General features: G+C 36.9%; 4 protein-coding genes across 6 annotated transcripts in view; 2 read left to right on the top strand and 2 right to left on the bottom strand.

The window, feature by feature from the left end:
* The window catches only part of evla (Enah/Vasp-like a), a 55,571-nt gene extending 52,080 nt beyond the window's left edge, over positions 1 to 3,491 (top strand). For all 3 annotated transcript variants that reach the window (XM_028437590.1, XM_028437589.1, XM_028437591.1), the window contains one exon: positions 679 to 3,491. In XM_028437590.1, the coding sequence (XP_028293391.1) occupies positions 679 to 716 (38 nt within the window). In that variant the 3' untranslated portion in view covers positions 717 to 3,491. The remainder of the gene's footprint in view (positions 1 to 678) is intronic.
* On the bottom strand, positions 2,439 to 12,310 carry degs2 (delta(4)-desaturase, sphingolipid 2). The gene is made up of 3 exons (XM_028437595.1): positions 12,164 to 12,310; positions 5,948 to 6,690; positions 2,439 to 4,244 (listed from the first exon to the last, which is right to left on the bottom strand). The coding sequence occupies exons 1-3, from the start codon at positions 12,243 to 12,245 to the stop codon at positions 4,101 to 4,103; spliced, it is 969 nt and encodes a 322-aa protein (XP_028293396.1). The 5' UTR covers positions 12,246 to 12,310; the 3' UTR covers positions 2,439 to 4,100.
* An 842-nt stretch (positions 12,311 to 13,152) lies between these two features.
* On the top strand, positions 13,153 to 21,041 carry yy1a (YY1 transcription factor a). Its single transcript, XM_028437594.1, has 5 exons — positions 13,153 to 13,802; positions 15,870 to 16,020; positions 16,211 to 16,271; positions 17,374 to 17,532; positions 20,086 to 21,041. Exons 1-5 carry the CDS (start codon positions 13,310 to 13,312, stop codon positions 20,266 to 20,268), a joined length of 1,047 nt encoding a protein of 348 aa, XP_028293395.1. The 5' UTR covers positions 13,153 to 13,309; the 3' UTR covers positions 20,269 to 21,041.
* A 1,566-nt stretch (positions 21,042 to 22,607) lies between these two features.
* tpp1 (tripeptidyl peptidase I) overlaps positions 22,608 to 25,862 on the bottom strand; it is a 37,190-nt gene continuing 33,935 nt past the window's right edge. Inside the window, exons 12-13 of the mRNA XM_028437592.1 lie at positions 25,088 to 25,213; positions 22,608 to 23,134 (exon numbers count right to left, since the gene is read on the bottom strand). Of these exons, the coding sequence (XP_028293393.1) occupies positions 22,997 to 23,134; positions 25,088 to 25,213 (264 nt within the window). The 3' untranslated portion in view covers positions 22,608 to 22,996. The remainder of the gene's footprint in view (positions 23,135 to 25,087; positions 25,214 to 25,862) is intronic.

Below are 25,862 nucleotides of genomic sequence, written 5' to 3' on the forward strand. Positions count from 1 at the left end.
AAATCATTACATTTCTACACCCAACTTACTGAGTAAATTATTGTTTTTTGTTTTAAAATGATCAGCTGATATTGTGAAACTACAAAAAAGTGAAATGACCAGACAACAATCAAATGCATCACATGATAGCCGACCAATCAGATTAAACGTAATGCACGCCACCAAAACAGCATTGAATGCTAATTATTTTAGAGTTTTAGAGTTTAGAAATGGAGCTATACTTAGTCTGAGAATTGTATTATTTTGAATTTAATTCATATGCGTTATTTTATTTTATTTTTTTTAAAAAAAAAAGAATTGTCCATTTTATACAGATGCCTTTGTTGAAAATAAATTTAAATTCAAATTCTTCTTTTTTTAAGTTTCTCCATGAGATGTTTACTGTATGCAAGGGAACAGAGGCAATATTTATTACCAGAAATAACGTGAGGGTGAAAGTATTGGTAACTTTTAACTGAGTTTAATTAATTCAGCTACTTTTTACTTGTACTTAAGTATTTTATGTATGACTTGCTTGTACTTGTGTAAAATGTCAATCAAGTAACAGTACTTCTATTTTAGTAGAACATATCAATACTTTTTACACCTCTGCATGATTATGATAATTATAATTGAGACCAACCCTGACCTGCATACAACCCACTACTCTGTGATTCTGACAGTTTTTCTTCCTCACAGCCATCAGACATGAAATTGGCAGAATCAGCACATCCTAATCCTAATCTGATCCTAGTGTGACGGAGGAGGAGAGCGACAGACACACGAGGACCTGAGAATGTTCTCTCAATGTTTCTGTGATGCCACGATGCAAGTTGCAGAGACGTTTTGCCAACATTAAAAAGTTTTGCTGGACGGCGAGATTTGGAAGGAGCGAACGAGCGGATCATAGGTCAGAAGACGGGGACGGACGAATCCTGAAAGACTAACGTGCTGATGATGAACTCAAACCAGAGGATGAAGCAACGGGTTGAAGGACGGATGGACGGACACATTTGCTGAGTTTCAGGTTCCGTGCTCCTCTCTGTGCACCTAGACTCATTCAGCCCCAGTGTTGCAATTTTATTTTTTATTGTTTTTTGTTCTATGTTAAAGTCTCAAGAAGAAAATATTTTTAGTTTTTTTTTTTAAATCTTTTAATTGTTTTATTATTTAAAGAAAAAAAAATTGTGGTGATGATGAAGCTGTTGATGACAATGGGTATTTTATTGATATGGAAGGAAAAAGGAATATTGCACACTTAGGTCAACGTTTTTTTATATTTTATAATCATTTATGTGAGTGGATCCTTTTTTTTTTTTTTGATAACAAGCACAAAAATAGGGCAAACTGGTGCTGCAGACACACCTGCCCTCAACCCACCTTGCTCATACTGGTGTTGTGTACCTTTTCTCCCCTGAAAAAAAAAACAGTGTAAACAATAATCTGCTTTTCTCCATAACCGACACCTATACAACATTTAAAATGAGCGAAGGAATCAGAAAAAAAAAGTCTGCTTTACAACTCCAGTGTGACCAAGGTTATAACGTGGGGATCGTTCACCATACAGGCCCAAAAGTGTAAATGTGCCACCTGGTTTTTTTCCTCCATATTAACCAATGTAGTACTATCTTAGTCACTCTATGCTTTGTGAACCTCCCAAGTAATGCATGACACCCTCCACCTCAATGAATTACCTTAATTATTTTTTTGATTTTATTGGAGAAAAAAAAAAAATTCTATATATATTAACGGTGGTACATTTATTATAGTGGTTTGTTTGTATGAAGGTTCCCGTTTCCTTATATGAGATGTTGATAATGATAGCAGTGTGGTGAATATATAGAGGGAAATGCAGAGTTAATGTGCAGAAAGTTAATGGGTAGGCCAACGAGTGTGTCTTTACAGAAAGGATTCAGATTAATATCAATTGTTGCATTTTCACCCACTTTGTCTGCTCTCAACTATGTTCTGATTTACAAGCTGGAAGTAAAAAAAAATCATCCAAATAGAACAAAAAACCACTGAAGTGTCTGATTATCACAAAGAATAAGAGACCAACACACACAACTGGATTGATATGCTTTATAGTAAGAAGGTTAATGGTAGTTTTACAAATATTATTAAATAGAAGTATGAACAACAGCCTGGATTAGAGGCTGTGAAGCAATCTTTTCCTCACTTAACGGCACCTTCAGGCATTCAAACCTAATTCAATTTATTGAATCCGTGTATCGTTCGTTCTTTGCTTATTCCGTTTTAAAACCAAACAAAATAACAAACGGTGTGGATATTTTATTTTACTGACTTAAAACCCAAACAGAAATATCAAAAACCAGCTAAGTCGTGTTTTTCAGTTTTTGTTTTTTATTTTTCAGTTTTTTGTTTGTGTGATATTTGGATATTTTCGGAGAAATTAGAGCGAGAACGGAAGTCCACTGCCCCTGGTTTTCCTCCACAGGTCCTGGAAGGTCTCCGCACACAATAGAACTGTTTAAGATGTATTTCAGCAGTTTTCTTCTCCTGCTCATGTTTTCATGCAGTCTGTGGATGTTTTAGCTCGTAAAAAGCTGCTCACGTTTATGTTTTGTTTTGCGGTGTTATGGTCCAAATAGTATCCAAATAAACAGGATGTTGGCATGCACGTAGACAACATCACTTCCTTCACTCGCAATCTTTATGACAGAGCACCTGGGACGTGATAATTGAATGTAAACCAACCATACGATGTTGGTTAAATATTTTATTAGTACACGTGACTGTTTGTGGATTTTTTTTTATTGTAAATTGCTTTTTTAAAACTAAATAACAACAATACATAACATTGACAATCAAAAATCAAACACAAAATAAAATAAAAACCAAAATAAATCGGAATTCACTCAAAACATACATTTATGGATGTTTTTAAATAGCAGGGTTTCAACCTTTTAAATAGTTAACAAAATGCCGTAAAATAGGCCAACCGGATGTAGACGCGTTTCACGCATGCGTTGAAAGTATCCGGAACTATCAGGTCCGAAAGGATTGGGCACTGAAAATATCGCTAGCCACTAACAGCAAACGTCAACACACATGGAAATTGATCACAAGAAACAAGGAGCACCAGTAGATTCATTACACCACCTTTGGTTCCTTTAATCACATATCGTGTTGTGTTTTGCATGGCATCCATTTTTTGTTTTAATTTATTCATGTATTAACGTTTCAGTTCGTCACTAATGTGACTTATTATGTGTTGTAAAGTCTGCCCCCGTCTGTGGGTCCCCTCTGTGTGGAGAGATTAAAACATGAAGGTCTTGTCCTAGTTTCCCTTAAATATCTAAATATCACAGAAACAGAATATTAAATTTAATTTTTTCTGTATTTCTGTTTAGGTTTTAAGTCAGTGAAACAAAATAACCACACCGTTTATTTGTTCTTTTGATTTGGTTTTAAAACGGAATAACCAAATAAACAGTACACAGATTTCATTGCCACTTTTTATTATTTTTATTATCCCGTCCGCTTTGCTGTAATTTATTCAATTCTAAAAGCTGCTTAAGCAGGATGAGGCTTCACTGAAGAAAAGGCTCCTCTTACTGGAAGGTAAGGTTCAACGCTCATTTTCCACATCAGCACAATTCTGCACAACAAAGGCGACACGTTGCACCAAATATTCTCATTTATCTTATTAGTTTAGATCCTCCAACTGTATTTAAATGGAAGGCACAGGAAATGGTGACAACAATTGTAAACATCATGAGAATGTATGTGACCTTTGTTTTAAAAAACTAGTTTAGTAACGGCAGACTGAATGATATAATTTTTGTTTCCTTTCAGATGACTATTGAGAAAGAAAGCCTTTAACGAGCTCCTTGTTTAAAAGTAACATTTCAAAAAAAAAATCAACATTCATTTATTTTGATGTCTGTAAATTTTTGTCTAACTAGAAATGGAGAAGACTTATCGTTCCGTGTCCTCGTGTATTTGAATTTCCCATGGGCTCAAATTAATCCAAGCGTGAAGAACAGTGTGAGAGGAAAACTTGCACATTCATTCGCTGCGGGAGCGTTCAGCGGACGAGATGGAAACGTCAAAATGCCCTGCTAAGGTAATGGAGTACTGTGTCATCATCGTGTCATCTATCCCTGTTTGCTCAGCTTGTACTCCCGTTTGATTCTGGCGTACGGCCCGATGCTGTCGTCAAACACAAAGTCCCATAACACCCGGGTCCAGGAGGAATGTTGGGGCAAGGAGTCATAAAACTCTGATGCAATTTCCTTCACCTGCCAATGAGAAGAGAGGATGAGGTAATAATGTAACCAAACAAAAAACAGAAAAACTGACTTATTTGCATCATTTTAAAATGACAAATATGTTCACTTCCTGTATGTCTGTGTAAATCCAGTTACACCTATTTATTGTTTTATTATTCACTTAAATTTAAGTTTAAATTATTCACTATAACATGAGGCAGTCACACATTTAGTTTAAAAGAAAAACTCAATTAAGACATGTTTCTTGGTTCTATTGGACTCTTGGCAAAGGCAGCATTATTAAATATAAAACATTAATTTTAAGGAGCTTGTGAACAGTAAAAACTAATCAAAAATATTATGTTAAGCATTAAATATCAATATCTGTATATTATTTGATTCTTATGAAAGCAGATTAGTGGCAATTTTGATGGACAAAATATTTTTGGGCAAATTGAGTCCAGAATAAAGTTGAAATGTCGAGAATAAAGTCAAAATATAATGTCAAGAATAAAGTTGAAATGTTTAGAATAAAACTTTAATCTCAACATTTAAAGTAGAAAAGGCGAGATTAAAGTCGAAATTGCGAAAATAAACTCAAAATCCAATATTTTGTATTTTGTAAAAGTAAAATCTACAGAAGCTGACTGGAGCCAATTCACCTATACAACAACAGTCTCCATCAAAACTGGCCCTAATCTGTTTCCGTAGCTCATTAATAGCCACAGGGACTGACACTAGTAGCAGCTGTTGGTACCGGAGCCAAAACCACAGTCTGAGTGTTTATGAGCTAAAAAGAAAGAATGTCTTTGTTATTAAACCCAATTTCAAAGTATATTTTAACGCAGTGGTTCTCAACTGGTCTCACCCGCGGACCCACATTTGGCCACTAAATCGCGACCTAAATTAATTAAATTTTGTTTTTCAAAAATAGCTGTTGAAAACATGTATGCCTTGAACAGCATGCCTGTCAAAAGAAAAGACAAGTCCAACATGAGACATTATGTATTTAATTATTTTTGAGGTTCGCGATTTTGGGTACAGACCCACCAGTTGAGAATCGCTAGTTTAACGCATTCATCGATACACGCCATTATGTAGACGACGGCCAAGATCTGCTGTTTGTCATATGGTGAATTGGCTCTAGTCAGCTTCTGTAGATTTGACTTCATTAGCAAACCTTCAACCTTTATCACAATATCGTATTTTGAGGGGGTTTTTTCTCCGGAATTTTGACATTAATCTCAATTAGATTCTCTTAGTAATAGACATGAATTTTAAAGTAATCCAAAATGGGATAAGAAACTTTAGGCCAGAGAGGTAGTAAAGACCTCAGACAAAGTCTCTGAACACTGACACTACCTAGAGACAAACCCATGTAACTGTGTGCAGGATAATCAGATACAGAAGGTGAGATAAGAACTAAGGACTCATGCTAAAGATAAATGTTAACTTTCACCTCGTTGTGGAATTTTGCAAATAAACTTCTCATTAAAGCGTATGCATGCCAGATTAAATCATTGAACTGTTAACTTTTTGCTGTGGATTGGAGTAATAAGTGACATATTGCTCTTGTGGACCTGGTTTTAGATCAGAGGACAGGCAGCAGTTATCAGCTCCCACTCCTGGTGATATAAGCCTAAATGAGCTCCACTTTAGTTTAGATGGAAAGCATGACTCAAGTCCAAAGTTCAACTGTTGGAACGCATAAATCATAAGAACGATAGTCACACCTGAGGTAGTTTACTGCCAGGTATGCTGGGGAAGTCATGGTGCTCCATGTGATAGCCCACATTGAAGGTGATCAGATTGAGTGGTCCGTAGTAGGAGTACGTCTCGTGACCTTTCAGGAACATGTAATGCTCCGCTATGAAATGTCCAGAGATGGGATGGAGTCCCATGCACAAAATAGATCCTGCAATGAGATAGACAATGGGCTTCAGCCCCCAAAAATAATAGATGATGCTGTCCACCACTATCTGAACCACTGCATTCTGGATCTCCAGCTGACCCACTGGTTTGGGATTAACCACTAATGGCCGCAGGGCATAGAAAAACGGTTGAAGGAAAAGCCAAACGAGCTTCCTGGCCGGAGTACAGAAGAACCATCCTTCAAAGTCCGTAGGGATGTCGACGTCGAGCTGGTCCCCTCCCAGGTATCTGTGGTGGTCAATGTGGTACTTCTTAAAGGAGGCGGAGTAGGGCAGTCCGATGGGCAGGTTGGCCCACATGGCAAACCAGCGGTTCCACTTGGCCAGTTTGTTCCCAAAGGCCACGTTGTGTGAGATGTCGTGGATAGCCAGGGTGAGGGAGTGGTTGATGCAGCCCCCAAAGGCGTAGGACCAGAAGAAGATCCACTTCCAGGAGAGGTCACGGACTAAGTAACAAGCCAGGAGCTGGGTTAAAACCATGCCTGATACCACCCATTTTAGCTGTGGATCTGGACCCATTAGCGACTTAATCTCTGGATACTTGGCTAAAAAAAACAAAAAGCAATGGAAGAAAGAGAAGTCAGTGACAATCAGACAGAAATTTTATATTGAAGACAAACAATAAAGGCAAACAACATCATTACAGTGAATATAATATATAAATCAGGAGTGTTGTTTAAAGGGCGTACATACACTTTATCTAGATCTAAAGTCAAATCACAACAAAGTAACCTATAAATGAGTATAATTCCTACTTTTAGCTTTTGTTATATTACATAAGTGAAAGTTGTGTATTATTAATAAGGTTGCAAAGAGATGCAATATTTCCAGTCAATTTCAATGGGTAGTTAAGCTTAGGAATTTAGGGAATATTAAAAAATATGGGAATTATTCTTTGGATTTAACCAGAAATTTGATATCATTCTTAAATAACTGATGCTAAAATACATTTTCCCAACCATATTGAACATTTCTGTTCAGGGTCAACTTTTTATTTTGAAAATTTCATGTTAATTCCCGTTAGCACCCATGGAAAAGTTCCCAACTTTTAATGATATAACCCTGTGTGAAATGCTAATATTTACGTCTGAATAAGATACTGTAGTTATTCATATGTTAAAGTTTCATTTATTCAGACCAATGTTTTTCAGGAAATTTGTTGAAGCATGTTTCGACTGTCATCTGCCAGTCTTCCTCAGAGGTGAAACATGTCAGGAGATATAAGTTGTCTGCATAAATGAAATTTTAACATTTATTTTTTTAAAAAGAAGACAGAATGAACTTGCTGGACTTAAGATAGTTATTTAAAATTACTCCCAATTTCTGGTTCATTGGATAAAATAATTCCCATGTAAAGATTGTATTTGTGAATATTCCCAAAATTCTGGACGTTAAGTTCCAGTGGAAATTTACCAGAAATTTTCCGCCCCTTTGCAAGCCTAATTATGAACAATATGGATTTATCTTAAGAATTTTCAAACCAAAGTGGATCTATAAAAGGGAGAAACGCAATTTGGAACTGTGGTAATCCTATGTTGCTGTATTTAATAATTACACTAGCGCATAACAAACTGTATGTTTGACTCCCATTATATAAACTACAACAAAAATGTTGATCTACACTGTGTACCAGGAGTAATTCACTGTTAATCATTAACGTAATATTTTAACAGTAGAGCGCGTTGGATGGCGTCAGCCATCACTTGGGATCCGCCCGCTCACAAATGTCAAGTTTAATTTGCAGAGGTGTCGTATTGCTGAGAGAAAAACAATATGAAGGTAACAGGCAAGTCATTTAAACCTCACACATCTAACCACTCGGGACACATGGGCAAGAAGTGCTGATGAAATCCATCCCCCACCACCCCCTCCCTAATTATTACCACCACCGTAAAAGCCTTAATGTGACTCAGGTGCTGCACGAGTTAGTGAAATCATATGGTAATAATACGCTTGGACATAAATTTGTTGATCTTTCCGCACCGTATATGTTAAAAAAATCAGTGCAATTCAAGTTAGGGAAGCATATTTAACTAATCTGTCAAACTCATTTTAGTTCTGGGGCCAAATTGTTGGAAAAAAGAGCAAATTCAACATTAATGTGCTCTGGTTTGCACTTCCATATATAATTTTAATAAAGTATGTGAGTATATCAGTCCTTGCCGGATCCTCCCATAGATTTCCCTGATTTTGGAGAAATTTTGTGGAATAATTTCAGGAAAACTTGCCAGATTTTGAAAAAATTTTACACTTCTTTTAACAATTTGAAATTAAAAATGACTGCCGTTATGCAATATAAGAAGTGGAAAACTGAGTTCAGCAAATGTTGTGGACTCTGATTCATTTGTTATATCTGGAGGGGCTCAGATATCAAAATCTGAAGTTATTGGTCATTTACAAATGTAAATGTACCAATGTTTGTTTTTTTTTTTACCCCCAGACCTTGAGTTTGACACGTGTGTTAGACCAATCAAAATCCAGGTGAGCGTGACATGCAAATGTGACATGCTTCTCCGCTTTCCTGTATATGGAAATTCAAAACCTAAAGCCAGGACGTCTCTTTTATACTGTTTGTCATTCTCCCTTTGACTGAGCGAACCTTCCTTATTCAGTTAATTGTTAACCTGAAAGAATCCTCCATTGTGTCCCATTAATCCATCACTCGTAAACACGCTCTCATCTAACATCATCGCCATTACTTCTTTTTTTTTCTTCTGCTGCTGCTTTTCCCCATAAATCAGTTTCTCATCGATCAAAATCTGAGTTTTGAACTCTGCAACTTTAGCTCCAATGAGGTTGAATCAATAACTAACACCATAAAAAAAAGCCTGTGCACAACATTCTGACCTCGCCTACATTTCTGAATGAAGGGTTGTTTTCTCAAACTAATCTGCTGGTAAACTTTTACGTTCTCGCCAATTTTTTATTTTGGCTTTCAACAGATTATATTGATTACGTCCTAATTTAGACTAGGCCGGATTCTTATAAAGATTGCTGGAACTAGCGGCTAGCGGCAAATTGGGGTAGAAGCGGGGAACATGTTGGTTTTAGACCCGTGGTTCCCAATCTTTTTTTGTCCCGTGTACCCCCTCTTCATATCATAAGTACCCTCTCCATAATTTCATAAGCATTTTCATTGTGGAACAGTGGGCTCTCCTTAAACCCCAAAATGTGTCTCAAACATTGGTTCTCTAAGATTTAAAGTAAAAACGTAAAACAATGAGTCGAATTTAAAGTGGAATTTTATGTGATTACTTCAATAGTAAGTAAATACAGTCTCCTTTGTAAAAAAAAAAATATAGCTAATTATTGTCTCCTATTGTCAGAAGTGTGATAAAATGGCCTCTACAGCATAAAATAATCCTGTTTCAATAAATGAAGCTCAGTCATTCGGGAGGGGCTCAAAGTAGAGTCGCTGCTCCTCCGCATCGAGAAGAGCCAGATGAGGACCTGAACGCCTCCCTAGTGAGGCGTTCAGGGCACGTCCCTCCGGAAGGAGGCCCCGGGGACGTCTCGGGGTCCCCCCGGAGGAGCTGGAGGAAGTGGCCGGGGAGAGGGAAGTCTGGGCCTCCCTACTGAGGATGTTGCCCCCGCGACCCGGAAACGGCTAAGCGGGAGAAGATGGATGGATGGATGGATGTTTCAATAAATTACAAGAAAATATAGTATTTTGAGTGATAGTACTGTTAATTTGTGGTGAATTTGTCAAAAAAAAATGCCTGAAAAGGAACTAGAAACATTTCCCAATGATTTTTAAATAAATTGTTAAATCTTACCAAATACCCCCTGCAATGTGCTCCCGTACCCCTAGAAGTTCACGTACCCCTGTTTGGGAACCACTGTTTTAGATCAATTTGATAAGCTGATTCCGAACATCCATGTCCCCAAGCTGAATTTCAAGCCCTTCATGCTCATATTCACTGTTTAAAACTGCTTATGGACATGGTTAGCTTAGAGATGATTTCATGCTCGTGCCAATGACTGTGCTACCAGTGAACAACGTATCTGCACCAACACAAATGAATGCTTTCATTCACAAGTATTGCTAATATCATCAACGAACATAATGTAACCGACTTTAAGAACATCCCAAATTGATTTGACGAAAATGTGACCAAATAAATCGACATTATCAAAATCTGGATATAAATTGATTGTCTGTAAAATGCTAAAGATTGGCCAAAATCTACTGCCTTGGCAGCTATTTTGATTTTCACTTTAAGAGCTAAAGGGCTGAAGTTACAGCATGGGAACATTGATATTCTCAATCAGCATATATACACAAATTGACCAAAATAAGCTTGGTTCCCCACTTTTACCCCCAATATTCACCTTTTTGGGAATCAGAATCCTCTTTAGATGATTCTGATCAGAATCAGAATCATTGGGTCTAATTTGAATTGTCAACGTTGCATATTCTCATGTGTCACTGCCATGAACTCTTGTCCTTTGAGCATGGAACCAACGCACCAACCATGTACAGTAATGAAATGCTATTGTCAATCAAATTGTTCCACACGTTACAGCATGAGGAGGAACAATGACCCCACCCACCCCAGGGCTACAGGATAATTAAAACTAAACGCTTTAATAATGCAGGACTCTGGTGTCAACAAACCCATCCTCTGAGTCTGTTGGTTTCACACCAGAGCAAACACACAACATGCTGGGATCAAATGCACATAAACAGGGTTCAGTGGTAATTACTTAAAAGAATACAAATTCCTTAGATATTCTAAATAATATTGTGGAAGACAGAGAAATTGAGTTTTTTCCCCTTAGTTTAGATAAAGTGTGATTTACAGGACTCTCATAAAGGCGTTATTCTAGCTTGCTGTGCACTTTTGTCCCCCATACTTTCCATAACCACTAATGTGTCTGGTTACCAGGCAAGACTAAAGACACTGTCACCTGCAGTTGTTATCAATATGCTGCCATTGTCTCATAATGGAGAAAGATGGATGACAGATGACAGTGGCTCAGATAGGTTTACATAAAGAGAATGTATCATTATGTCCGTGCTAAAATAAATCAATTGGGTTCTTTTTTTAATTTGCTAATTTTTTTGTGTTATGTAAAATGTCACAAAACTAAAGCTAAACTACAACATTCTTGTCATTGATAGTGCAGGTCTACGTTCATATAAATCAGTGTTTAAACTGCGATTAGAGAATCTTCCATCGACAGTCAATGAATCAGAAAAATGGTTTCCATAGTATCTAATGCACAGTTTTTCAACCTTGGTGTCGCAACCCCATTTGGGGTCACCTGGGGAAAAAAATAGGGTCACCTAAAATGTCTAGTAATAATAAAAAAAATTAATTTTTTTTAAAGGTATTGATCATTTTCAAATAAAATAAATATAAAATAAATAATAATAATAATAAAATACTATACACAATCTCAAACAACTGTATTCTATACTTTCACTGTCTCAAATACAAATCTAAATCAAAGAACAATAATTGAACTGGTAACTCTGAGTCACATTGTGCTCTAAACCATATGGCAACTCGGTATTTGTAACACAGTATAACAAACATGTTCAAAAACTGATTTTAGGGGGAAATTTGTGATTTATAAATGACAAGAAAAAGGTTGGGAACCACTGATCTAATGTGTATACAAGTACATGTGAGAAACCCAAGAACTCCCAAGAAGTTGAAAAGCTTAAACTTTAGGATTCATCTTTTAAAAAAAAAAAAAAAAAAGAAATGAACTAAAATAATGAATATCCTTTTCAAATAAATGAATAAAAAGTCTATGTAAATAGCGTGTTTGTGTGGGGTTGTATGATTATCTTCAACAGTGTCAGTTTCAAAGTCTTCCCTGCATCTTCTGTTTTGTGGAGCAAGCAACAAACCTGTGAACAGGTCGAACCGGCTGTGGATTATCACAACATGAAGTTTATTCTTTAAGAAATCCTCCGCCTCCATAGTTTCACTTGAACTTTAAATACAACACGTGCGGTGCGTGATGATGCCCTTTATTTATGTATTTCAATATTTTTGGTCTTACCTAGAATCTGCTTTCTCCTTGAAGTGTGCGGCTGGTCGTCGTAAACCCATTCAAAGTCTCCTCTTCCTCCAGACTTCCCCATTGCGTCCCTCTGTGTGTGTGTCTGTGTGTGTGTGTGTGAGAGCCAGGGCTTTGTGGGGGAGTTTATGTGTATCATTACACCTTCAGTATCGGGCCACGCCCACTGTCCGAGGTACAGGTGGAAAGTGTAACTGTGGCTCCGCCCACTGCCTCTGGGGGACGTCTGTGCACCTGCTGCAGGCTAGATATGTCTATAGAGGTAGATTTGTATCTAGGTTATTCATTTTTTTTTTTTTTTTAAATGTGACTTTAACCAAAAAAGAATGTCACAAAAAAAAAAAACTATTAATATATAAATATATTAAATATATCATCTCGTTGCGCTTTAAATAAATAAATTTTTAAAAAAAACACCCAGAAAAGTTTTCACTTTTTTTTTCTTTGATTAAAACTTTTTTGTTTTTTTTAAGAAAAATATATTCAAGCCTTTTTTTTTTTTTTTTTTTTAAATTGTGTTCTTTTTTTGTTTGATTTTTTTTTTTTGTTTTTTTTTTTTGAAGGGTGCACTAAACAACTTTTAAAAATTCAAATCGATGCTACTGTCAAGCTATTGTATTGTTTATGTATCCTAGTTTGTAAAGTAAACAGTTATGAGTTAGTGATTTTAGTAGTAATTGCTTGAGTAATCAATTTATTTATGTATTAGTAAATGTGTGTGTGTTTATTTGTATCCATGTCATGTTGGAAATAGAAGAGGAAAACAATGGGGGTTAATAAGTAGTCATTTCTACTTTGAGTACTATTTAATTGAGCTACAGCTTTACTTATACTGGAGTATTTTATGTAGGATTTACTTTTACTTATACTTGAGTACAATTTCAATCAAGTAACAATTATTTCTGCTTGGGTAGAAAGTAACAATACACCTGTGATAGTGGTGTTAATTTGCTTTTTCATGCTTTTCTTCAGTGGAACAAATTCGCTGAGATCTCGCGAGACTTGGTAAGTGGAGCGTTTGTTGGACGAGAGCAGCAGGAGCAGAGTTGTTGTTGGGGAGGAGGAAGGCTGAAAGGGAAGAGAAGGAGACTGTGTTTAAAACCCAGGCTGTTACTCAGAAGAGAAACCATGGCGTCCGGGGACACCCTGTACATAGAAACGGACGGGACTGAAATGCCAGCGGAGATAGTTGAACTGCACGAAATCGAGGTAGAGACAATCGAGACCACGGTGGTGGGAGAGGACGGAGAGCACCAGCAGATGATCGCCTTACAGCCGCTGGACGACCCGCACTCCCTGCATCCGCACCAAGAAGTCATTCTGGTGCAAACCAGGGAGGAGGTGGTCGGAGAGGACGACTCAGAGCTGCACACGGATGATGGTTACGACGACCAGATCCTCATCCCGGTGCCCGCCGTGGAAGAGGACTATATCGAACAGACTCTGGTTACCGTGGCCGGGAAAAGCTCGTCCTCAGGCCGAGTGAGGCGGGCTGGCACCGGGAAGAAAGCGGGCAAAAAGAGCTATCTGAGCGGCGGAGAGATGGGCAGGAAGTGGGAGCAGAAGCAGGTGCAGATAAAGACTCTGGAGGGGGAGTTTTCAGTCACTATGTGGGCTTCGGGTAAGTTCAGTGTGAAAAGCTGCACCGTAGCCCGTTGCTTTGTTCTCAGGCTGTGTGCGGCCTAGACCAGGCCTTATGCTCCGCTCAAACTACGAGCCTTTCCCCAAGTCCATGTCACCCAAACCCCTCTTCAAATGTTTTTGTTTTTAAAGGAAGCCATGTTTTATGTGTTGATGGGCGCCGCCATATTTCCCCGGTCTGGAAAGTATGGCGGCCCGAAAAAATGGCGTTTATTTGGCCGACGAAGATGGCGGCGGTGGGAGCGGGTGTATGTCCGAGAGGCCGCGTGACGCACTTCACTACAACTGGCTCTGTGCGGCGTTCAAGGACAGCTCGGCAATCGCATTTTTAAACTTAAGATTTTAACTTAATAAAACATAATATATGCACGAAATAAATTTTTTTTTTTAGTAATATATGTTTGAGACTTAATCAGAATCAGCTGTATAATGGCCAAGTTTGGGCATACAATGAGCAACTTCCTGAGGATTGCTTTTCACATTTAAAATAATGGTTTAAGAATGAAAAATTGTGCAAAGTAGTCAATTTATTTATTTATAATTATTTTATTTTCATTTTATATATTTGCTGATATCCGACCAATATCAGTTTGGAACACTTAATAATACTAATATAAAAGTAATGATAATGATACAAATAAAACAAAAAAAAACAATTAATGATCTACCAATATTGATTATTTGTAATCAAGGTAACGAATAACCAATATTAATTTGCTGTAGAAATTTAAATTTTGGTGTTGACATTTAGAAGAACACACCTAGGATTAGACTGAGTACAGTTTGTTTTGTTTGTATTTTGTACACTGATCTATGATTTGAAAAGACCTTAAACTAAGAGTGATGACTTAAAGCAGAGAGACACGTCTGTATAGGAGCCAAAGGAGCGCCTTTTAAAATAAACTTATTTTGTCTGTCGGGGGGAAAACAGTCGATATTATATATATATATATATATATATATATATATATATATATATATACAAACAAAAATGCAGATTTTTGGCTGATATAATCTGCTGTGCCGATTATTAGTCTATTCATAACAATCACATTATATGGACAGATATGTTGGTCAGCTCAAATACTGCAATGTTGTCTATTTTGTGCAATTTAATTAAAGTCTTATACAACTGAAATGTCTCTCCACTCTAAATGACTTTCTGGTAGCAACTCATTATAATGCTTCACAAAATGATTTATTTTTAAAAAAATCAACATATTATTGTAATAAAACATGGATGAGAATATCTGAAGTGTTGGAAGGTACAGTGCATATTGGTCACTGTCAGTATACTAGCGAGTTATATTATAGGCTGCAACTACTTGAAGAAAACAATGAAATGGGAAGATGCATATTTTACTGTCATAATTATGTGGTCGTGCTGTTAAATTCACTTTATTGCATTTTAAGCTATTTGTATAGTAACTTGTACATAATTTGGAACAGTAAAGTTCATGGCAGCCTGAGAAACTTGAGAACTGCACACTCACTGTACATCCCCTTCATTGTGAATTAAACTGTAGAATGGGAGCTTGTCCTTCTTGTTCAACGACAGTGCCTAACCTAGAAAATATGCTTCTGTTTTGATTGGCAAAGAATTTCATAAAACACACTCTCAACATCAGCTACATTATGGCTAAGTTTGGGTTTACAAAGATGTAACTTCCCGAGGATTGCATTTCGCATTTAAAATAATGTTTTAAGAATGAACAAATGTGTAAAGTAGTATATTTATTTTTTAATTTGATATAATATTTTTGCTTATATCGGACCAAACTGTGAGCTTGTGCTTCTTGTCCAACGACAGTGCCTAACCTAAAAAAAAAAAACACTCTTAACATCACTTCTTACCTCAAAAAAGTTGGAAAATGCTGCTTGCGGCGTGATATCCGATCCTTTGTATTAAGATGGACCAATGTTGAAGTTCGTGCACATGTAAAACACCATCACAAAGACAAAACAAAGTCTGCCTTTAATCCACGTTAAATGTTAACCTCAACACAAACAGAAGTTATGTCTTATCTTTGTGCCACTTCACTTGCAGATGATAAGAAGGACATCGACCACGAGGAGCAGATTGTGGGAGAAAACTCGCCGCCCGATTATTCCGAATACATGACGGGGAAGAAACTTCCTCCTGGAGGAATCCCAGGCATCGACCTGTCCGACCCCAAACAGCTGGCAGAGTTTGCACGGTTAGTTGGAATGTTTTGTGCCAAATGCCACAATCAAAGACAGAAAAGTCAGTGTTAGTCGGGTAAATCAACTCAGTATGACATCCTAAAGTGTGTACATCAGTATTTGATTTAGAACAGAATAAGATTCTGGGATGTAATGAGTACGATGTGTTTAAAACGGATTACTTGGTTGTTGTTTTTGTTGCAGAATGAAGCCAAGAAAAGTAAAAGAAGACGACGCTCCCAGGACGATAGCGTGTCCACATAAAGTGAGCATTATTCAGTTTGTACCTTTGATGTGAGCACAACTATTTGAAGGATTTAAACTCTGACACACACAAAAAAAAAAAAAACTCTGACACACTCGGTCACTTGCCAGGTTGTATTTTTTTCTAGGGCTGTCAAATTTAACGCGTTAACGCGTGCGATTAATCGTTCTACATTAACGCATTCACTATATTTGAATGCAGAATAATCGCATTGTCTGTATGTATGACTATAGCCTGGAATCCAGCGTTCACTAGGCGTTTGAGTTCTGGTGGATGAGTGGGTGGGGCAAACACAGAGTAACCAATCAAACAATGAGCGGACGTGACGACAATAGCGTGACTAGCGTAGTAGTTCTTTTTCCCTAAACGGAGCCAACTGTCGAAAACAGCGTGTAGTACGGTTACGGTACAGACTTCGTTTTTTAAAGCCTCTTCTTGTTGTGGTTTCAACATTATATCCAGGTGTTTTAAAACAGCGCAGAACACAGCTGCAATGGTCTTGTCCGTATCGGCCGCCATGTTTGTTTTGATACTGCTTAGTGCAGGGGATATGACGTTTTTTCCTGTTGGGCTCTTATTGGCTCGACCAACTTTGGGGTGTTGATAATAAGTTGAATATGAATGTTAATAAGCTTGTTTTCTCAAGTAACTGGTTGAAGGAAGATCATCTTAAATATATGATCTCAAGCAGTTCACTTAAATAGCATTACAAAACTAAAATGTTTACAAAACTAACATGTTTACAAAACTAAAATGTTTATAACCAATGTTAACAGTTTTTACTGTATGTTTATATCACCACTATTTTTGTGCAATATTGCAGAATTGTTCAAGATGTCTGTCTGGCATTTTCAAAAATAGAAAACGTTTTTTCAATACTGCCTCTTTTTTTTCTCTTTAGAAACATGGAAATAAACAATTGCGATTAATCAAATGCAAAAGGTGCGATTAATCGCGATTTGAAAAATGGAAAAAAAATTGACAGCTCTAGTTTTGTCATTATTGACTTTAGCCATGCATGAACTGTCAGGTTAGTATACATTTTTATAATGTCAGTGTAAACACCCTCTGATGTTTGTTTTTTTTTTTTTTTTCCTCGTAGGGATGTACGAAGATGTTCAGGGACAACTCAGCGATGAGGAAACACCTACACACACACGGGCCTCGCGTGCACGTTTGTGCCGAGTGCGGCAAAGCGTTTGTGGAGAGTTCAAAACTGAAGAGACATCAGCTCGTTCACACGGGAGAAAAACCTTTCCAGGTCAGTTCATTGGCAGGAAATACACACAGCTCCATTAGGTTCACTACTACTCACATGTACCTGTGACACTTCACGATTTCATATACAAATGTTTTTCCTTGGAAGATGTTTTGGAAAAAATAAGTTTTTGGCAATTTTTTTTTTCATTCAAATAACAGGTAACAAGATCGTTTTGGTTCATACCTTTTTATTGTTATTGTAATGCTGGGTTTTTTTTAAATTAAAGCTGCTAACTGCAATAATTTATATTAGATATAATCATGAATTGAACATCATTTATTCCAAAAAGAAAGGAAAAAATATTGTAACTGCTGAATGAAAGTTTTTTTCATTTCCACCGTAAACACTCGTGTTTCTTTGCTAGACAAAAATTACAGTGTTTGGCTTGACACCATTTTTGTTCTAGTTTGTTCCTGGCGTTCCTTTTGATATTGGAATGAAGTAAAAACACTTTTATGTATCTATCTCCACGACTCCACATCCCACAATGCAATGCATAAATGACAAGAAGTAAAGTGTTTACAGTGGTTATGAAACTCCACACTTCCAAATATTGGTGTGAAAAAATAAATCTTTTTATATATATTTAATCAATGTTTTTCTTCTTGTATTTTTCACATTTTCTTTCCTAACGACTGGGCATGTTGACCAGCTCCTCTTCCTACATAAAAACCTTGAAAATTGTGCCACTTCGGTACCTCCACTCCTGTAGATGGTACCGTAGATATAATAATAATAATAATAATAATAATAATAATAATAAATAGGATGTTTTGAAGCAAATAGTTTTGACACAATTTGTCTTCTGATAAACATATACAGCAACTTGATTTTTCATCCCTATGTTTAATGTTGATATTAACTGTGTGGAATATTGCGATATCATGATATTGTATCGTGATGTGTGTCGTATTGCACCATCCTTGCCAATGCTCACCCCTACTTCCAAATGACAATTTTGAGTTTTTTCCTTAGTTGTGAGATTAAATGATGTTGTATTCTTTGATCAATGAGGCATGCACTAATTTAATGTAATAAAAATGATTGTGGTATCAGGCAGCTTTAATGAACCAAGCGGAATTTCCCAGTTATTATTTCTGATGATCAGTTGTAGCTCAGGACAATAGCTTGGAGAGTCAGGTTGATTCTCTTTGCACAAGGATGCACAAACATACACAAACCCACACACCACAGACAGGTTTGCATATGCTCTCTCTCACACACACAGGCTCCCAGCAGGGGACAGGACACACTTTGTGTTAACCATCAGATAAGCAAACACATTATCTGCCTTCTGTAAACACTCCCTGCTCATTGGACACATGGCCTGTTCTAAAGTTAAGCTGCTAATCCTTTTACAGAGCCATAACCAGCTTTTTCCTTCACTGCACAATGTGGAACAGTTGGTTGAGTTGAACATTAAATGGCAGAAATCAGTAAAAACACTAATAAATGTAAATAAATACACACTAAAAAACCCCATTTTAACCTGTTTATCATAATGTGACCTGTAGAGACAGTCTCAGCCTGTTTATACATGTAATGGCCTCAATTACATTAATTGGACTCTAGTGTATCATGTCGTATTTGTTAGTTAAAGTTTTAGTACGGTACACCCCCAGGGTTTTGCTGACCGGCCTCTAAGGGGAACTTAAAAAAAGCTTTGATTATGGGCGTTGCTCCTAGAGTAGTTAAGACACGCCCACTCACCAAGTCACAGCACAATTTAATTGTAATAGCCAGCGTTCAACCCATAGGGGGCACTCACTCTGACATTTTACAACTACAAATGCTAAATCTGAAAATGTTTTTAAGGTGTACTTACACTTTTTATTTGGTCAGTTAAAAATTTTGCAACTACAGGCACACAGGCACATTTATTAACAAACAGCTGCACAATATGTGCCACTAATGGCTCATATCATGATACTTTTTTCTCAAAATGGCGATATACAATATAAATCTTGATAATTTAATTTCAAATGAATTCTTACCAGAAAGACAATTTTGGGTTAAATTTGCTGACGCAAAATGTCACAGACATTTATTAACAAACAGTTGTAAATTATGTGACAATTTTGGCTTTTTCTCATATTGGGGACAGCATGTGTGAGTGAGTTCTGTAGTGAGGCTTGTTTAGGGGAAGGTCTGGGTTAGAACGCACTCAGTAAACCATATATCTGTGCTTTTCATGCTCTTCTGAAAAGTAGTGAAAAAAGGGACTCGTAAAACAAGTATTTTAATACAAAAAAGGCTATAGGAAATATTATCGATATAGAAGGCGATATTGTCATTTTCTGTATCGCCAAGATAGAAAACTCGATATATATCTTAAATCTCAATATATTGCCCAGCTCTAGTCAAGATGTATAATTTCATGGTGTAGGATTAATCCATGAATAAAGGGAGTTGTAGTCGCTAAAACATTTACATACTTCAATCAATGCACATCAAAGGAAATAATAATGTGATCAGATCAGTATGTCTAGGACAATGTGTTGCTCTTTTTGTCTGTGAGCCCAGTTGAGACTCGTGTCTATCTTTTTTCTCCAGTGCACATTTGAAGGCTGTGGGAAGAGGTTTTCTCTGGACTTTAACTTACGCACACACGTCCGTATTCACACCGGCGACCGCCCGTACGTGTGTCCCTTTGACGGCTGCAACAAAAAATTTGCCCAGTCCACTAACCTGAAGTCGCACATCCTCACACACGCCAAAGCCAAAAACAACCAGTGAGTGGTTGGGATGACGTGACACACACTGGAGGATTTGTCCTGTTATTGTTTGGCTCGTCTGATGGACAGACTCCATGTCCCGTTTCCTGCTTCGCTGATGGATCACAAGTCTCTTTGTTTTTGCCTCGAGGTCGAAGGTTAAAACAAACAAATTACATCTGTAAACTTTTTTTGATACACACACACACACGTGGAGGCCTCAACAAGTAACTGATGAGAAGCCCCGCCCCCTCAGGCCTCAGCTCAGCTCCTGATTGGAGGAACTGTCGGTGGTTTCTTCTTCTTTGGATCTGCACCTAAAACACGTATTTATACCCTGGCACGCAGTCAATGTTTGTCTAAATCTATATTGACCCTTAATGATGAATAGTTTTTCAATTTTGTACTTTTCCCACGTGTGCACATTGTACACTGTTTGACATAAGCTCTGTGATAATGTATGTAGTCCCATTGCTTTTGTAGTTCTTCATCAAGAGGTTTTCCTTTTGTTTCCCCTCCCCCCCCCTCAATTGTGTGTTGCCCTAAGTGGTCTTTGAAAAGTTTTATTTTCCACAATTCCACATCACAGTTGCGTAGATAAATAGCTAAGTAACTTTTATCAGTGATCTCTGATTAAACCGCTTTGATTTAATTCTCTACCCTCCTTGCATTATGAACGCAAAACCGTCATTCTAAAAAACGGTGGCATCAAGAGTTGTTTTAGTACGGCAGTTATTGGGAAGTAAATCATTGAACGGCTCCAAATGAAATAATAAAAACACTCAGGACAAGTTCCGCTTTCATGTTTTGTTAAATTTGTTCGTTAGAAACCTTTGATGTCAGAAAGGCAAACATCAGCAGGGGTTTGATCACACGTTCCTCAGTTAGAAGCTTTTTTAGTTGAAGTTCAGGTCTGTAAACACATGGTTTAGTTGTGTGTGCGTGTGTGTGCGTGTGTGTACTGATGACTGATTCAACAAACATTTCCCTGTTTTGTAAAACAAATTGAAAGGAAGTCCAACGTTTTATGGTTGCATACACAACACGTTAGTATTTCCTGTCTTACAGGTTCACTGCTGCACTTTCACCGCTTTTTGTTTTTTTTTATAACATGATTGGAGTCATGGATCGTTGATTAGGATTTGCAGTGCAAGTCAAATCTTATTCTTTAAAGCATTGTGTTCTCTCTCTGTTTTACACCATATTTAAGAAAACTCTGGATTTTTTTTGTAATTACACAAGGATTGATCATTTTCTAATAAGTAATACATCATTTATTAAGAACACTCGGGGCAGAAATGCCAAAACTTTTTTGTTCACATATTGGCCGTTATCTGGATCAGTGATCAAAATTTCTTCTCTCTTAAAAAAAGTACAATTATTTTACTAGTCATAGTTTGTTTTTTTACTGTAAAAAACTGTAAAAATAACATGCATTTGGGGTTATTTGACTTTTTGATAAATTAACAGTCTTACATTCAAGAATTTTAAAAATAAACTTTAATAAAATTCTTCTACACACAACATGCATTTACACTCATCGCAAACATCACATTTGGTGATTTACAGTCAAACGATAAAGAATTAAAACAGTTCCTGTAGGTAACATGGTGAATCTTTATAGACTCACACATTCCAGTGCATATTGTGAGATAGATAAATGACAAACAGTAAAAATTAGTCATGAAATGTCCTGCTGCTCCTTAACCCTGTTTAATCTACTATGTTATTATTATAAAGTAATAGATAAAAACAAAAAACCAGCTCATGAATCTTAAAAGTCCTATATCATGCTTTTTTTAAGACCTTCCTTATTAAACTACAGCCACATATGGGTAATATTTTACATTTTGCAAAATAAAATACAAATTTATTAAGAAATTTGACTTACTTTCTTTCAACCCGGAAGTTGAAAAGCACGGTTTTCCTAGAGCGCCGCCTCACCCCGTGTGAGTGCCTCCCATTTCATGACGTAGCCTTAGAACACGGCAGCGTGGGCAACAGACACGCCCACCACACTTTGTAAACACATTTCTACAGATGGAGGGGCGTAGTTCTGTGGAGCCTTACGTTCTCGTCCCAGAGTCCATCAAAAAATATCTTCTTTTCTTCTTTGTCTGTGTAGTTTCACGGCGCGTGCCTTTAGAGCCGAGAAAGTGAGCGTGTATATTCACTGTGGAGGCGCGGCTTCGGCAGCAGGCACTTCCTGGAGGGGGCGGTTCAGACGTTGTGACGTCGGTTCGGAACATCGCTCATTTTTCAGAAGGGGGCGGGGAAGCAGGAAGGAACCTAGTAATACTTAGGGGGTGTTTTTGATAAGGAATTAAAGTTGAAACAGGGTCAAAAGCTCAAAAAAGGTGATTTGCATGATATAGGACCTTTAATTTACGACGGCAAAACATTTTATCCACTTACAAGTTCAATTTATAGTACCTGAAGTAATCTTTACAGCCTGATGCTAAAGTCACCCAATAAATCTTTCTAGTTTCTTTAATAAAAACACAAACAGTGCATCAGCTTTTTTTATCCTGATTTTTAAAACATTTTAACAGTTAAAGCCCTAAAAAAAAAAGATCAATGCTGTTGAGTTCAATCTGTAATAAAGAGCAGTAATGATGAGTTAATAAAAACGTTCCTTGAGATTTGAAAGTTGATCTTCACATTGGCCTCAGTCTTTGAATCAACAGTCTGGATATTATTATTATTATTATTATCATTAGATCTGCTCTCAGCCAATGAAATGCAGCGGTTTACTCAGAGAGGAATCCCTGCAGGGAGGCAAAGTCTGGCGTCCCCCAACCGGTGACCGGGTCCCACGATGGAGCCGCACAGAATCCTTTTCCCTGGACCTGCTCGTCCAGACAGCTGAGGTGGCAGCCTTCAGTCACCTGACGTCAGGAAGAGGAAAAAAAGACGCAGCGTGTAAAACAACTGCAGCTGGTGACGTAGACGGTAAGAAAACGGTTTCTCTCGTATTTCAGCTTCAACCAGTCACATGATCACTGTTGACTTACTGGGCTTAGATTTACATAGAGACCTAAGAATTAGGCTCACACTGCTGCACATTCTTTACTTTTACGCAACTGCAATGAAGCTTTTTCCTTTATTTCAGAATCAGTTTTTATTCACCACGTACGGCTTCAAACCAGTACAAGGATTTTAACTTGGTAGTTGGTGCAAAGAGCAAAAAACAAACCAGAAACAATAATAATAATATAAAGGATAAAAGCTGTAAACTATCGTCATCATATTGAACCCAATCTATGAACAACCTATGTTTCAAGGTTAGGGTCACTTATATTTGTAATCCCAAAATTGATAATTAATTACAATTATGGAATGATTATAATTATAATTTAAAAAAAAATATGTTGCTGCCATAATCATAATTACATTTTAATTGAGTTTAGATAATTGAATTTTTAATTGTAATTGCCATGAAAACTCTATAAAAATTGCCAATTATAATTTAACGCAAAAGTGGGGAACCATGTTACAATTCTATGTACAGTTCTACACATATGTAGTTAGCAATTATTAAATTATGTTTCAATTCAAGCTTTCCCACATTTGACCATTTCCAAAAATATTGAAATGAATTTTATTTTTGACAATAAGGAAGCCAGTAATAAGGTAACCAATGATGATAGATATTTGTTTTTAGTGTATTTTACAGCTGATTTAGGACCTGTTATCATAAGATATGCTAACAGAAAGCTAACACAAGAGGAAGGTTCACTTTTATTAGGTTATTTATTCCAAGCTCAGTAATTAAACTTTAGCACTGTAATTGAGAACGTAATTGTAATTGACTTTCTGAGAATAAAAAAATAATTGGAATTGAAAAAAATGCTGTAATCATAATTGAACATGGGTTATTGAAATTGTAATTGTAACTGAAAAATGTAATTGACCCCAACCCTGCCTAGTTTACAGGCATACTTAAAACTGCTGGAAATTATAATTGATTTGATCAGATTAAATCATAGTTTAGTCCACACAGATCAATTAATCGAAGATCATTTGCGTGAAAAAGGATGAGGTTAAAATTAGTTTTTTATTTCCACTGTAAACAAACTCTTATTGACATTGTTGTAAAACATTTCTGCTTTGCATTGTGGGATGTGGAGTCCCATAAAGAGATGCATAGAAGTATTTTTTACTTAATTCTTACCAGAATCTCTTGTGTTAGGCTCCAAAAACTCTACCAACACATTTCTAGTGTTGATGACGCAGATGATTATCTTGAGGTTTACATGGAAAGATCCAAACTGAGCTGAAATCAAATGTCTCGTGGACTGAGGTGATATCACGGGGAACATCGGGAACAAACTAGAATAAAAATGGTGTCAAGCCAATCAATTTCCTCCTTGTGTGTTGAGAAAACACAGTGAAAATGAAGTAAAAACACTTCTTTGCATCCATCTACGAGACTCCACATCCCACAATGCAATGCACCAAACCTTTCCGAAAATGTCAACAAGAGAGTGTTTTCCTAAAGATCAAAACAAACTTTCAAATGGCAATTTTAGCCATTTAAATTGTTTTTAAGGCAAATGATGAGGCCTACACTGTCTTTATCAGATAGAAAAAAATTCTCTTGCAGCTTTAATAGTGATTTTTTTCCTTAACTCTAATTAATAAAATAAAAACTTAAAAGAGCTTATGATGTATGTTTAGCTTAAAAACCACAACATGACTTGTTTTCTACATAATCCCCTTGTTCTCCGTTTGCATCATTGTTTTGTGTTTCCGTGCATCTCTCCAGGAGGAACAAACGAAATCATCTGGGATTAGAACTTGACCCTATTAGAGTCGCTGTGGTTTGTCATGTGACTTACGTCAAACAGAGCTCGTCCCTGGAGTTTGTAGAGGCGAGGGTTGAGGAAGCCGAGTGTTGGCAGACCTTTCAACAAACGCTGGTCGTTGATGAGGGAAAGCATTCCTCCGACCACAGGCGTTGATGCCTGAGAGAGAAAAACACGTATTAGCAGCATAATTAGCCCCAAGGAAACTAATGTTAGGACTAATAAATGATCAGTCACTGTTGAAACTGGACAGAGTTAAACTATTCTTTCTTTTTCTCCTGACAGACAAATTCTTTACTGTTACAAACACTTATTTTCTAAAACCTTATTATTAGTGTTAAGGCGTTTATTTTATTTTTGAATACTTTACACCATGATTTTATTTCAGTTCTCTTTACAATATTTATAATTACATGATCCTTTTTTAGCTACATTACTAGGCCTAATATATACAGTACGTCTGCTGGTCATGATTATAGATATTAGAGAAGTTGTGTCTCATCCACCTCTCCTTGGTTTAGTTGTAGTCAATACAAAGACAAGTTCAAAAGCACATAAACAGTTTGTTGTGTCCTTAGAGAGGAGTAGAAAGCCCTGCCCTGTACATGTTCTGCTTTTGTGGAGATTCTTGTGATTCAACCAAGGATAAGATCAATAATTATATGTGAAATACGATCCACTGCCGCCCTGTCCAGGGTATAGCCCCGCCTAGTGCATAAAGACAAGCTGGAGATAGGCACCAGCAGACCTCACCACACTGAGAAAGCGCAAGCAGGTCCAAAAATGGTTCTTAAAAATATGAACGTTC

This window comes from Gouania willdenowi, chromosome 22 (assembly GCF_900634775.1).
Source record: "Gouania willdenowi chromosome 22, fGouWil2.1, whole genome shotgun sequence".
Taxonomy (NCBI): domain Eukaryota; kingdom Metazoa; phylum Chordata; class Actinopteri; order Blenniiformes; family Gobiesocidae; genus Gouania; species Gouania willdenowi.